The 13023-nt window shown below is 36.2% G+C and overlaps 1 protein-coding gene across 1 annotated transcript; it reads right to left on the bottom strand.

Annotated features, from left to right (window-relative positions):
• Window positions 1-5219: 5219 nt before the first annotated feature.
• LOC129450069 (uncharacterized) lies at window positions 5220-9860 on the bottom strand. The gene is made up of 9 exons (XM_073870684.1): window positions 9729-9860; window positions 7568-9343; window positions 7301-7401; window positions 7091-7141; window positions 6589-6970; window positions 6339-6503; window positions 5875-6004; window positions 5684-5768; window positions 5220-5320 (listed from the first exon to the last, which is right to left on the bottom strand). Exons 2-8 carry the CDS (start codon window positions 8724-8726, stop codon window positions 5747-5749), a joined length of 2010 nt encoding a protein of 669 aa, XP_073726785.1. The 5' UTR covers window positions 8727-9343; window positions 9729-9860; the 3' UTR covers window positions 5220-5320; window positions 5684-5746.
• Window positions 9861-13023: the final 3163 nt, after the last annotated feature.

Genomic DNA, 13023 nt, shown 5'->3' with positions numbered 1-13023 from the left:
TAGTTTGGGACTACACAGTTATTTTTTAAGTGTTCTTTTCCTATAAATATATTAAAACGGATATCAAAACATGATTGACAACCAGACAAGATACATTTAATCGCAAAATAAAATTGAAGAGTTCAGATGCAAAACCCTTAAGTGCATCTGACCTGTTTTCTTGTAAATTGGCATTTTTATCACGTTTAGGTTCAATAATTACACTTTAATGGCAAATGAAAAGGTTATTAGTCAATAATTGAAATGCTTTAATTTCACAAATGTCACTTAGTAGTCAGTAGTATAATCTGACTGTCTTTTACTGCAAAACCCTCTACGTACATGCAAAAACTTCTAAAAAAAAGTCTCAAGTCACTCTTCACTGTCCTTCACTGTCTAAATAAAGATAAAACTGTCTGATAAAATGGTCTGAATAAAGATATTTACTATAAATTCAGTCAATATCCTAATATATGTTTAACTATGCATTTATCCAATGAGCACTGTGCTGCACATTTTAACTACAGTCACTTTTATTCCTGTTTTATTTTTTAACACATTTGATTAAAAATCACATTTATTTTCTTTTAATTGTTATTTTAAATTCTCATGTACAGTATCTGTTTTTTTATTGTGATTAAAAATTCATTTTCACTCTCTCTAACATTGTTTTCTAATTTCTATGTAAAGCACTTTGAATAACCTAATTGTGTGACATTTGCTATAAAAATAAACTTGCCAGGCCTCCTTTAACCAAGTAAAAAACTTGCACCGTGACCTGCACACGTCATGCACTTAAAGGACTATGCTGAAAAATCATTGTAGTGGTAAACTGATTCTGCCAACAAAGCTGTAGCCCTGAAGTATTGTTGAAGCGAAAGTGTTTAATGAACGTATAATACTGTATGTGCCGAGAGCATTAGGTTAATTAGGTTAATATTAGCATAATTGTTGATTTTAAAACTTGCATTTAAGTTTCTGATTTTGGTAAAAGACTATAACATTCAATTTAATTTACTTTATTTTTTTCCAGATTATACCACTTATTTTAGAGGTTGCTTTTTACTCAGTTGTTTACTGTGGTCTTGCTATGCAGTGTTTCAATATGATATGTTTTTTTCATCCGTTTTATCATCTGTTAGTTCTGCTTTCTACAAACTGTTAAAGGGATAGTTCACCCAAAAATAAAAATTCTGTCATCATTTTCTCATTCTCATGTTATTACAAACCTGTATACATTTCTTTTTATTTTTGATGAACACAAAAGAAGATATTTTGACTTCCATAGTAGGAAAACAAATACGATGAAATTCAATGTGTACCATCAACTGTGTGCTTACTATCATTTATCAAAATATCTTCATCATCATTTATCACAACACTTATTTTGTGTTCATCAGAAAAAATACATTTATACAGGTTTAGAACAACATGAAGATGAGAAAAGATGACAGAATTTTCATTTTTGGGTGAACTATCCCTTTGAAGGGGCCATGGCATGAAAATCTGATTTTTTTCCATGTTTAAGTGCTATAATTGGGTCCCCAGTGCTTCTAGCAACCTAGAAAATGTGAAAAAGATCAACCCAGTAACTTAGTTTTAGTAAACTATTCTCTACAAGCACATGAGAAAATAGGTAGTTGAAATCTGGCTCTCCTTATGATGTCATAAGAAGCTCTTATTATAATAATACCACCCCTTAATCTGCACAACTGAGTTTTAATTGCAACAAACCACCATCATCGTGATCAGTGTTTGAATTTCATCAGCTCATTTGCATTTAAAGGGACACACCCAAAATGGCACATTTTTGCACACACCTACAAAGTGGCAATTTTAACATGCTATAAAGCAATAAGCCCCAAGAAGCAGTGCGTTACCAGTGCATTTTATAACAGCTATGGGCGTTGTTAGGCACGATGCAAAGCGGTTATAAAATGCAGTAACCCCACTGCTTTGCAGGGTTTATTGTGTTTATAAAACTGTTACTTATCAGGTTTTCATAAAATTAAACACAAATAAGTTGTAATTATAATATTACAAATATTACTCTTCCGCCAAACAAAGTAGTTCCTCAGAATCACGTGTGGCTGAAACAGAGTGCAGTTCCCAACACAGACACAGCAAAGATACAATGAAAATATGATTAAAGACTGTTTTTTTTTCATAAATCAACATTCTTCTAATTTATTCATTAACATTTATATTGTGCAACTGTTGAGGTGATGATCAAATATGCTTGGAAGCATGCTTAACTCTTTCCCCGTCAGCGTTTTTTTTTTAAGTTTAATGCCTTACAGAAAAGTGATTTTCTTTAAATAAACATAAAACACATTAAATAAAAGAACAGACACTCCGTTTTTAAAAAAACAAACTTTTCATCCAACCTTCATTTGTTCTCTTATCACTTCTCAAATTTTCAGCTTAAAGCGGAGATAAATTCATTTGTGAAGAATTTTTGTAAGAGTTCAGATTCAGAGCCATCAAAACTTACACAACGGTGTCAAGCTAGTTTTATGACTATACACTTTAGTTTAGTGAAGAAACAGTTGTATGACCATAGGGCTGGCTTAATATCAAAGGTTTTGTTCAATTATAAGGCCAACTAGTGGTGCAAGCATACAATTTTTTTATGTGGCCTCAGAATGTGCTCATACATCAGCCAGCGTATCACATCTGGTGTAAAATTGTTTTTGCGGAGTTTAATGCATCACGCCAGCACCTGACTTTAAAACATGTAACGTTAATCAGCAATAATAATATATAGATGTGTGCGTTTACTGGTAACTTGACTGACCTGCTCCCTTCTTGGCGAATATTTCTGTGATTTTGCAGCATCTCGCTGCGTCTGTCTCTCTCTGCTTCTCCTTTGCGCTGCATATTTGTTAGATAAAGCCAAAAAGGCAGTGGGTTGCCGACGTTAGTTCATGTGCTGGCATTTTTGCACCTCGATTGCCTGATTCGTAGATTTTAAGAGGTCCGTCATTCAATCATATCATATTATTTTCACATGTCAACCTGCGCGGACTGCACGGCGGGCCAGAACAGCCGCCAGTCCGCCTTGCACACACCTTGTACTACTGATGTGTTCGCTCTGCTCGGCCCCCCTGCGGATTGAAAAACGCGCTAAATCCATAGAGACAGAGCGCCGTTATGCAAATTTGAAAACCACGCCCACCGGGGGGGATATCAATCCAACCGTCTCCATTGAGTTTGTATTGCGAGAAGCCGCCTCCTTGTCATTTCTGGCTTATAACAAAAAACTGAATAATGCCTAAAAGCTGCTGTGTGACAATATGTACAGCTAACAAGCCAAAGAACCCAGAAATAAGTTTTTATAAGCTGTCGAGCCGTAAAACCCAGTCTTTAAGGAGAATAAAGTGGATCGCCGACTACGTTTCCCCCTAGTGGACGCAGTTCTACTAATAGAAGTACTATGAAAAGTTGCCTGTATCCATTTTTGTGTCTTTAAACGCTCGTTTTTTGGGGTCGACAGCTTATAAAAACTTATTTACAGATTAAACTTAAAAACAGAATAATACATAAAAGCTGCTGTGTGACAAGGTGTACATCTAACACGCCAAAAAATAAATAAGTGATTTTTTGTAGGCGGTCGACTTCAAAAAACGAGCGTTTAGACGGAAGTGGAGACAGGCAACTTTTCATAGTACTCCTATTAGTAAAACTGCGTCCAATAGGGGGAAACGTAATCGGCGATCCACTTTATTCTCCTTAAAGACTGGGTTTTACGGCTCGACAGCTTATAAAAACTTATTTCTGTGTTCTTTGGCTTGTTAGCTGTACATATTGTACCAAAGCAGCTTTTAGGCATTATTCAGTTTTTTGTTATAAGCCAGAAATGACAAGGAGGCGGCCTTTTGCAATACAAAGTCAATGGAGACTGTTGGATTGCTTTCCCCCCCGGTGGGCGTGGTTTTCAGGTTGTGACGCGCTGCGCTCTGTCTGACTCAGATCAGGGGAGGAGCCGAAACTTGACGCAGCAAGCTGCCTTTTCTAAAGAGTTTTTATAGGTGACTGACGCGATCACAAATTAATGAATCAAATAATTTTTAGGGGGGCTGGGCTGAAGCCCCCCTAAAAAGGGCCTAGTGACGTCCCTGACTACGCCATTGACCAACAAAAACCTGCTCTAAAGTCTAAAGTCAAAAAGAAAGTAAATATGAAAGATTGAATGGAGGATTGAATGTAAAAGATTATTATTGAGTCTCTTGGATATAAATGAGGACTAATTATGAGATGTTAGAAGGCGCAAAGAGCAGCTTCACCTGCAGCCTGATAAGTAAATAAATGCTTTGCTTTAAACAAATGCATCTGTTTTTAAATGCTACGTCACAGATTTATTGTATATGATGACTCTGTACCTGTGGATATGGTGAGATGAGAAACATTTTTAAGTAATGCTTAAAAAAACTCTTTGCTAAAAAAACGCTGTCCAAAGTGCTGAAACGAACGTGCGGAGAGCCGCTTGTAAATTCTGTATCTCCTGTTTGTTACAAATAAAGTATTTTTACAGTACAAACCTTATCTTACATACTTGTAAATTATTTTTTGATGATATTGGATAGCCATACATTTAAAGCAATTACAAGCCTGCTTTTTTACTTCCATGACTAAAAGAAAACGGGTTTTAATAAAAAAATTATTTCAATACAAGTGAAAAACAACACAATTATTTAACATTAATATTAAACTGGGGATCTTCTTCCTCCGCTTAGTTTTTCAGTTTACAAAGTTCGTCATCTAAATAGGGATTAGACATAGCGCCAGCGCAACTTGCTTTTAAAGGGGATGAGAGCTAAGACTCTCATTGGTTTATTGCACGTTACGCCCAAAATACCCCCATTACAATAGGACCTACCCTTAATCAGTTTGATCAAATAAAAAAAGTAAAAAAGCAAATTAAAACATCTGCTAAAGAAAAGTCTTCCATATTCAATTCAATTTCATTTATATACTGTAGCACTCTTCAGAATTGTTTAATTATTCCAAAGCAGCTTTACATTAATAAAAAAAGAAAAAACACAGAAAAATCAAGGGACAACAAAATTGCAAAGTACAGATTAAACTAAACTAGCGAGCGTTGTGATAATGTAATGTATAGAAGAGAGATCTGAGAAAAAAAACCCTAAAGAGAGAGCCAGACATAGCTGATTCTATAGAGGACTTACTATATATTAGAAACTATATTATACAACTTTAAAATATAAAAACATTAAGAATTAAAACATTTTCTTTTTAATGTGTTCAAGGATGAGACAGGATCTGCATCAGACGTTCAGCCAGCGGTCTGTGTTCATGAAGTCTGAGGCTGAAATAAAACCTGAAGATGAGAAAAAAAGGAAATGTCAACATTTAATTTTAGTCATCATATTTATAGTATATCTAGAACCTTAAAGCCACAATATCAGTGGCGGCTCGTGACTGCTCATCCGAGGGACGCTAATTCAAAATAAGTGTTCGGAGTGTCATGTGTGTTGCTTGCGTTTTTAAAATATTCACATCATGTGAACCATGTGCATCACGTGTTTTGTCAAAATAAGTGCCTGCTGCACACGCGTCAAAACCATTTATGATAAAAGAGACGCTCATGTTCACAAAATACAAGCAAGACACTCCATTAACAGTAAAACTTTCATTATGAACGAGATTTTGCGATTATAGTTAAAAAAGCATTCATTCATACCTCCTTCAAACTCCATATGTCTCAGGATGATGAAAACAGCATCTCCAATCATTCCCGTCTCCTTCAGTCATTCAGCTTCAGTGCCCTGTAGTGATGAAAATGTACATTTAAAACAATCTTACTATACAACTAAGTTCACAAAATAAAAAGCATGTAATCTGCAAAATGTAGTTTCCTAATTGGTCTGTTACCTCATTTTGTATACGAGTAGCTCTTCTTCGTCAGACTCAGTTTTAAACCAGTCATGATCTAAGATCTGCTTCAGCGTCGGACGATCACTTGGATTCTTGGCCAGGCACCAACTTAACAGATTGCAGATTTCTGTACAAGATATAGGAAAGAGCTGGTAAGTCATCATGACACACAAATGGCAATAATGATCATGGCATAAAGAGACGCTTTTGTTGTCATTTAATAATACTGCAAAAAAGTCTGTCTGTCTATCATCTAAAGGGCCCCTGGTCACAGACAGACAGTACCTCAGGTTAAGATGATGGCACAGTGATGTAATACATCGGCGAGACACTAAATGACTGTTTAGCTAAACACAATAAAATCGAACATCTTGCCAGACAGACCGTATCCTCTGATAATATTTATTGTGGATTTGATCAGAGGCTTTGTGTGTGCATGTTGATCAGTCATTTTCACTCACCCTTTGATAAATCCTTCTCAGTTGTCTCCAGATTCCCGGAATTAAAGTCGTTTAAAAGACAGGGCAAAGTTCCAAGCACCATGAAGTACAGCACAGTACCTAATTCCAAGACGCTTTCTGGCACGGCGTGGAATTTCTTAGCCTTGGACATGCGACATGGAGCTCCTGTACCCAAAACATCACGTTGAGTCATTTTGTAAAAGAAACATCAGATTTTAATACTCCGCTATATTAAAAAAATGCAGCTCACCCATAAAGTAATGGGAATCATAGGCGTCATGCGTCAGATAATTTCCAACCCCAAAGTCAATTAACTTCAGTGTCATTGTTGATTTTTGTACCAAGAAGTTTTCAGGCTGGATGTCGTTATGGAAAACTCTATTATCCAGACAGTGTTGCACTGCCAGTACTGCCTGACGCATGAGATGTCTTGCTGTATTTTCACTTAGTTTTTCTTCACGACGAACAAATTTCCCCAAGGATTCGCTGTGCAGTGGGTACTCCAACACGAGCATGTAAAAGCGTTTAGTCTTGTACCAGTCATACATCTGTATGACATTGGGGCAAAAGGGCGCATCTCCTAACTTAAGCAGCAGCGCCACTTCTGTAATAAGTCGTTTGGGGTATCCAGGCTGGAGAAAAAATGGTCAACAAATTACAATTAGATAAAACAAATATCTTGTATTGGTGCGTAATCGCTATACTGTCTATTTTCTGTTTAGTTCACTTCACCAAATTTTATGACAACTTACAATCTGAAGAGTGCGTTCCTTCTTTCGTTTCCTTATTCGCTTGATGGCAACCTGTAAAGAGAAAAACAACAAAAGTTAATTTCTCTTGAGCTGACTAAAGCAGCTCACCTGACACTGCACAGAATCTACAAACTTTAAAACATGGTTTAGATCAAGTGAACATACAAATTTCAGCAAACATTGTGTTTGATATAAATACGAGTGCATTACCGGAGTGCCATCCGATATACGGATCCCTTTGTACACTTCGCCAAAGCAACCTTGCCCAAGCAATTCATCCTTCAAGAGTTTATATTTAGATTTAAAAGGCTCTGAAAAACACACAGACAAATGATGAGGTGACAGTACATGTTAACACTCATATACTCACAGATGAAAGGTACAGCATACATTTCCAGGTACAGAAGAATATGATGAAGAAACCATTTCACAAATTGGTGCAACCCACCGTAGGAGTAATGAAGTCAGTACACTCACCTTTACGCACTGAGCGATCAGCTGGTTTCTTCTTGCTTGGTGGTTTAAAAGCTCGTTGAACAACATTTATAACTTTTGGCCTGACAACTTTATCATCTTCTGGCAACGGGTTTCTGGGATTTTCAAGAGCTTTTGACCCAGGATTTCCATCTTCTTTTGGTCCAGGATTTTTAGTTCTACTTGGAATCCAAGGATTTCTGAGATTTCCAGGAGCTTTAAGAGCTTTTGGCCTGGGATTTTTACCACCTTTTGCCTCAGGATTTCCAAGATCTTTTGACCCAGGATTTTTTGCTTTATTTGGGTCAGGATTTCCACCACCTTTTAACCCAATATTCTCTGGAATGGCACCTAACGTCTGTAGCCTGGCATTAGCTGCAGCAATGCCACCAAAACTGGCCAGATCCGCACCATCCACGGCATCAGGAATAGCTGGATCGGCATCTTTTTTCACTTTACTCTTCCCTTTTTTCCCCCAAGGGTTGTGAAATGAGCGGCTCTTTGAAGCCTTTTGTTTTTGTTTCTTTAAGCCAACACTCTTCGATTGAGAATCTGCCAGATCAACAACTTCCCTGGCATCAGGGATAGCTGGATCGGCCTCAATCTGTGAAGTCGGCATCGACTCCACTTTGCCCCTCCGGAAGCATCCAAGGATGCGTTGCATCAATGTCTTGCATTTATCCGGACAAATCTTTGGTTTTGATTGGGGGCCGGCCAGAGCAGGAACATCCATGCCAACAGGAATATCTGAAATAGCCTTGGGCTGTTGAGTTGGCACAACAGTCACTTTTTCTCCCTGGAGGTTAGATTTGCGGCTCTTTGAAGCCTTTTGTTTCTGTTTCTTCGGACCAACGTAGGTCTTTGACTGTGGTGCAAGATCAACAACTTCCCTAACATCAGGGATAGCTGGATCTGCTTTAAGCAGGGGAGTCGGCACTGACTCCACCTTGCCCCTCCAGAGACAGTCAAAGAATGCCATTCGTTGTTTTTCCGGTTTGATCTTATTGTTTAATTCAGAGCTGGCCAGACCAGCATCATCCTTTAGATTAGGATGAACTGAATCCGCATTAAGCTGTGGAGAAGACCAGAGGTGGGTCAGACAGACGGACAGACAGACAGACAGACAGACAGATAAATGTTTCCAGCCATGTTTAGAAGCCATGTTTCCATCCAAGGCTTTTTAGCAAAAAAAATGCTTTAGCGCATAAACGCAATGTCAATACCTCAAAAAAAATATTTAAATAGCTTTAACGCAAACAAATGTGATGTCACATGATAGATCTTCATCACGCGCAACCTCTGAAGGGCATAACAGCAAAGAATAGGCGCTCTTTAATGCTTTTTTCTCCTCATAATCGGGTCTCTTTGGTGAAAGCACATTTATTTTAAATTACAGAGACCACAAACATCAGACTCAACCTGGCTAAGCTTTTATTGTAAGAGCATTAGTGAAATTAGGTAGATAATTTGCTCAAGGTTTGATTTTTTTGCGATACACCAAAACTTATGTGACAATTCGCTTTCATCATTCGTGACATCACCACGGACACCATTTTAGCACCGTTTGAATAGAAAACCTTTTTTACGCATATTCACTTGGTCGATAACAAAACCTAGATGGAAACATGTCTATAAATGGACAGATAGTTGTAGAAAATGTAATGATGTAACAAACCTCTGAAGGAATCAGTGTTTCCACTTTATCATTATGAAGGAATGGCTGCTTTACATTCTCCCATTTCTTCTTTATTGATTTAAATAATTTATTCTTGCATTTTTCTACACCAAAAAATAAAAACAAAAACAAATGATTCATTATGACAAAAGAGAATGACAAAAAACCGTGGTCAGTAATAATCCTTAATAAACACATTTAACAAACTGTCCACCCAGATACTATTTGATCAAATATGTATATGTAATTGAGTATCCAATTCTTCATAACAAATTCCTAAAAATACAGCAATGATTATTGCATTAATAATGCTGTTAAAATAAGAGTTTAAAACACACTAGTCTAAACTTAATTTCTTATTGTAAGATGCTTTATTTTACTGACTTTAATGTAATAAGATATCAGTATCTGCAAGGGCCAACAAAAATATTGAGGAACAAACATGGTACAGATTTAAAGATTGTCAAGAACACAAAATTTCCATCTGACCTGTGGGGCTGTTCGCCTCCTCAAATGCAGGAGTAAACTCCTTTACTCCTCCTCGTGGATGTGAACTCCCGGCGCGTCTGTCTAACAAATGTCCGTTGTTCGGGACAATTTCAGGGACAGCGCTTGGAAGGACAAAATCCATTCCACCATCATCACATCTCCATCCCAACACTGCAATTCAATAAATAATGTTATGAAATGAATGCTTTAACTGAATTGATCAATATGTGTCTAAAACTTGTCACTTATTTTAATGTATTATTTATTCAACTGTATAAAATAAATATCACATTTGCAATCATGCTTATATATATATGTATATGTATATATATATATATATATATATATATATATATATATATATATATATATATATATATATATATATATATATATATGTATGTATATATATATATATATATATGATATGAAGAGATATATACATATATACATATATATATATATATATATGTATGTATATATATATATATATATATATACATATATATATATATACATATATATATATACATATAAATATATATATACATATATATATATATATATATATATATATATATATATATATATATATATATATATATATATACATATACATATATATATACATATACATATATATATACATATATATATACATATATATATATATATATATATATATATATATATATATATATACACATATATATATATATATATATATATATATATATATAAATAAGATATATATATATATATATATATATATATATATATATATATATATATATATATATATATATATATATATATATATATATATATATATATACATATTAAACAAGACCTTATACAGTGGCAATTCTTACTTTTAATTTGGGGACAATTTATTCATGTTAATGTCTTGTTATGAAGCTTTTGTCAGGCCATTTTAGATACATGTATTTAAAATCTGTATTTTAGTTTAGTACTTTTGCATTTTCAAAATATAGAAAATCTCTTAGACAGCAGAAATGATAATCATCAGACAGTAACATAAAGGCATGCAAACAATGACATGATGTTGTGTATTGTGTTATTGTAAATCTGATGAGACAATAACATTAATAAAGCTGTTTTAGCATACTAAACATAAGATAAAGATTGAATTTGTTTTTATATTGAGGCTTTGTCAAAATTTGACTTTCTGTATTGCTTAGGGATGCACTGAATCCAGGATTCAGATTCGGCCGAATACTGGGCTTTTTGACGGGGGTTCGGGTTCGGCCGAATCTTAGATTTTTTTCCACCGAACCGAACCCTAAGCTTGCGCTACGCTGGTCGATGTCACGCGGGCGTTGATTACACACATCAGGTGCTGACGTGGAGATAAGTGTTTTTATTTTCCGGTGAGCCTTAGGGGCATTTCAAATTTCGTGGACACACCTGGAAAAACTAGCGCATCGCACAGCACCGCTTTCATTGTGCTTTGCAGTCGGACTATCAAAATGCATCCCCGCCCTGAATGCATACCAAAAACTGAAGAGTGTCTGCCCGAAGGGCTACCAGGGAATTTTGCGAGCCCAATAATGGAATAAGGAGGCGAGTAGGATTCGGTATTCGGTTTCGGCCAAATCTTAAACAGTGGATTCGGTATTCAGCCGAATCCAAAAAATCTGGATTCGGTGCATCTCTAGTATTGCTTAAGTGAGAAGTGATGTCATGTGCCAAAGGAAAAGTAAAATGAGGTAAAAAGTAGGGATGCACCGAATCCAGATTTTTTAGGTTCGGCTGAATCCACCGTTTAAGATTCGGCCGAATTCGAAACCGAATACCGAATCCTACTCGCATCCTTATTCCATTAACACAGTAAAACACATTAATGAAGTGACCAACGTCCACAGCAGTGTATTTTTCATTTTATTTAATTTTAACTGTACATTATGCCAGGATGACAAGTTGGAAAAACTATTTTGACAATTACCATAAGCATATGCATAATGAAAGCGATGCGTTGCAACACGTTCGTTTTTCCAATAAGCAAGCAGCTCCGCGCTGAAAACTATATTTAACTTTGAGTGAGAAGCTCCGCTCGTCAATGTCAGTTTTCACACGGCCGTCCAATTACAGTGGAGGAGGGGCGGGACATTACCACAGCAACCAACCGGCTCACAGCTGAAGCATCACAGCTACCAAGCGCTCGGCTGGAAAACAGCTGGCATTTGGCGTCCTCAAGGTGTTTTCAGCCGTGTTTAAAAGTTTTGGTTAAAGGAGCATTTCACCCATGGAAACATTAATCTTTATTAAAAGTGGATCATATTTGTAGTCGAAATGTAACATAATTTTCGAATTTGGTGCCTATTTGACAGAGAAAAGGGGTGTTTGTAGTCTCACCCCCTCTACAAAGATATAGGACTTCCTTCTTTCAATGATGCAAAATGATGATTTTTACATCATTGAAAGAAGGAAGTGCAACACTGAAATCTGTATTTCTCCTGTCTCAGCAGAAACTGAGGAAATGATGCATGACCATTCAAAAACATGACTGGGATTCTAACTATACAAAGCTTAATGCAAATGGGTGAAGTGTCCCTTTAAGGCTCACCGAAAGAAAAAGCTCATCTCCACGTCAGCACCCGATGTGTGTAATCAAGGCCGCGTGACGTCGACCAGCGTAGCGCAAGCCTAGGGTTCGGTTTGGTGGGAAAAAAATCTAGGATTCGGCCAAACCCGAACCCCGTCAAAAAGCCCAGTATTCGGCCGAATCCGAATCCTGGATTCGGTGCATCCCTAGTAAAAAGTACACGAGCACCACCCAGTGTCTATCTGTGCACGTGCATTATATTTCAGGTCCCTAACTTCAAACAAACATAGTATATTTTCAGGCACTACTTTCCTATTAACTTTGAACATAAAGACAACAGTATTCAGACTAACTAAATCGGGAAATTTTATTGCTTTAAATTTGCAGAATATTGAGTTTGTCGGTTCATTATACGGTGAATGATTGACTATCCTTATAGCTTTTTTTTGTAAAATAAAAATATGCTCTGTGTTTGTGATGTAAGCATGCCCCCATATTTCAACACAGTAAGACAAATATGGAACAAAAAGAGAACAATACAGGATATACAAAGAAGACGTATTTAGAAGATACTTGGTTTTATGTAATATAGCAGTTGTTTTGGACAGTTTTGATTGAACATGAGCGATGTGTGGTTTCCAGGATAATTTATGATCTAATATTATTCCAAGAAATTTGTTTTCATTCACCCTTTCTAGTGCCACATCATCAATCTTTAAGCTCATGCTA

The sequence above is a fragment of the Misgurnus anguillicaudatus genome, chromosome 8 (genome assembly GCF_027580225.2).
Source record: "Misgurnus anguillicaudatus chromosome 8, ASM2758022v2, whole genome shotgun sequence".
Lineage (NCBI taxonomy): Eukaryota > Metazoa > Chordata > Actinopteri > Cypriniformes > Cobitidae > Misgurnus > Misgurnus anguillicaudatus.
The sequence above is the reverse complement of the archived record's forward strand: the minus strand, read 5'-3'. Positions and strand labels throughout refer to the sequence as shown.

Coding starts and splice junctions, on each gene's coding strand:
- LOC129450069 (XM_073870684.1), bottom strand. CDS start 8,726: ATGGCTTCTAAACATGGCTGGAAACATTTATCTGTCTGTCTGTCTGTC. Junction 6,971..7,090: donor AGGAACGCACTCTTCAGATT/GTAAGTTGTCAT, acceptor TTTTTTCTCCAG/CCTGGATACCCCAAACGACT. Junction 5,769..5,874: donor CTACTCGTATACAAAATGAG/GTAACAGACCAA, acceptor TCATCACTACAG/GGCACTGAAGCTGAATGACT.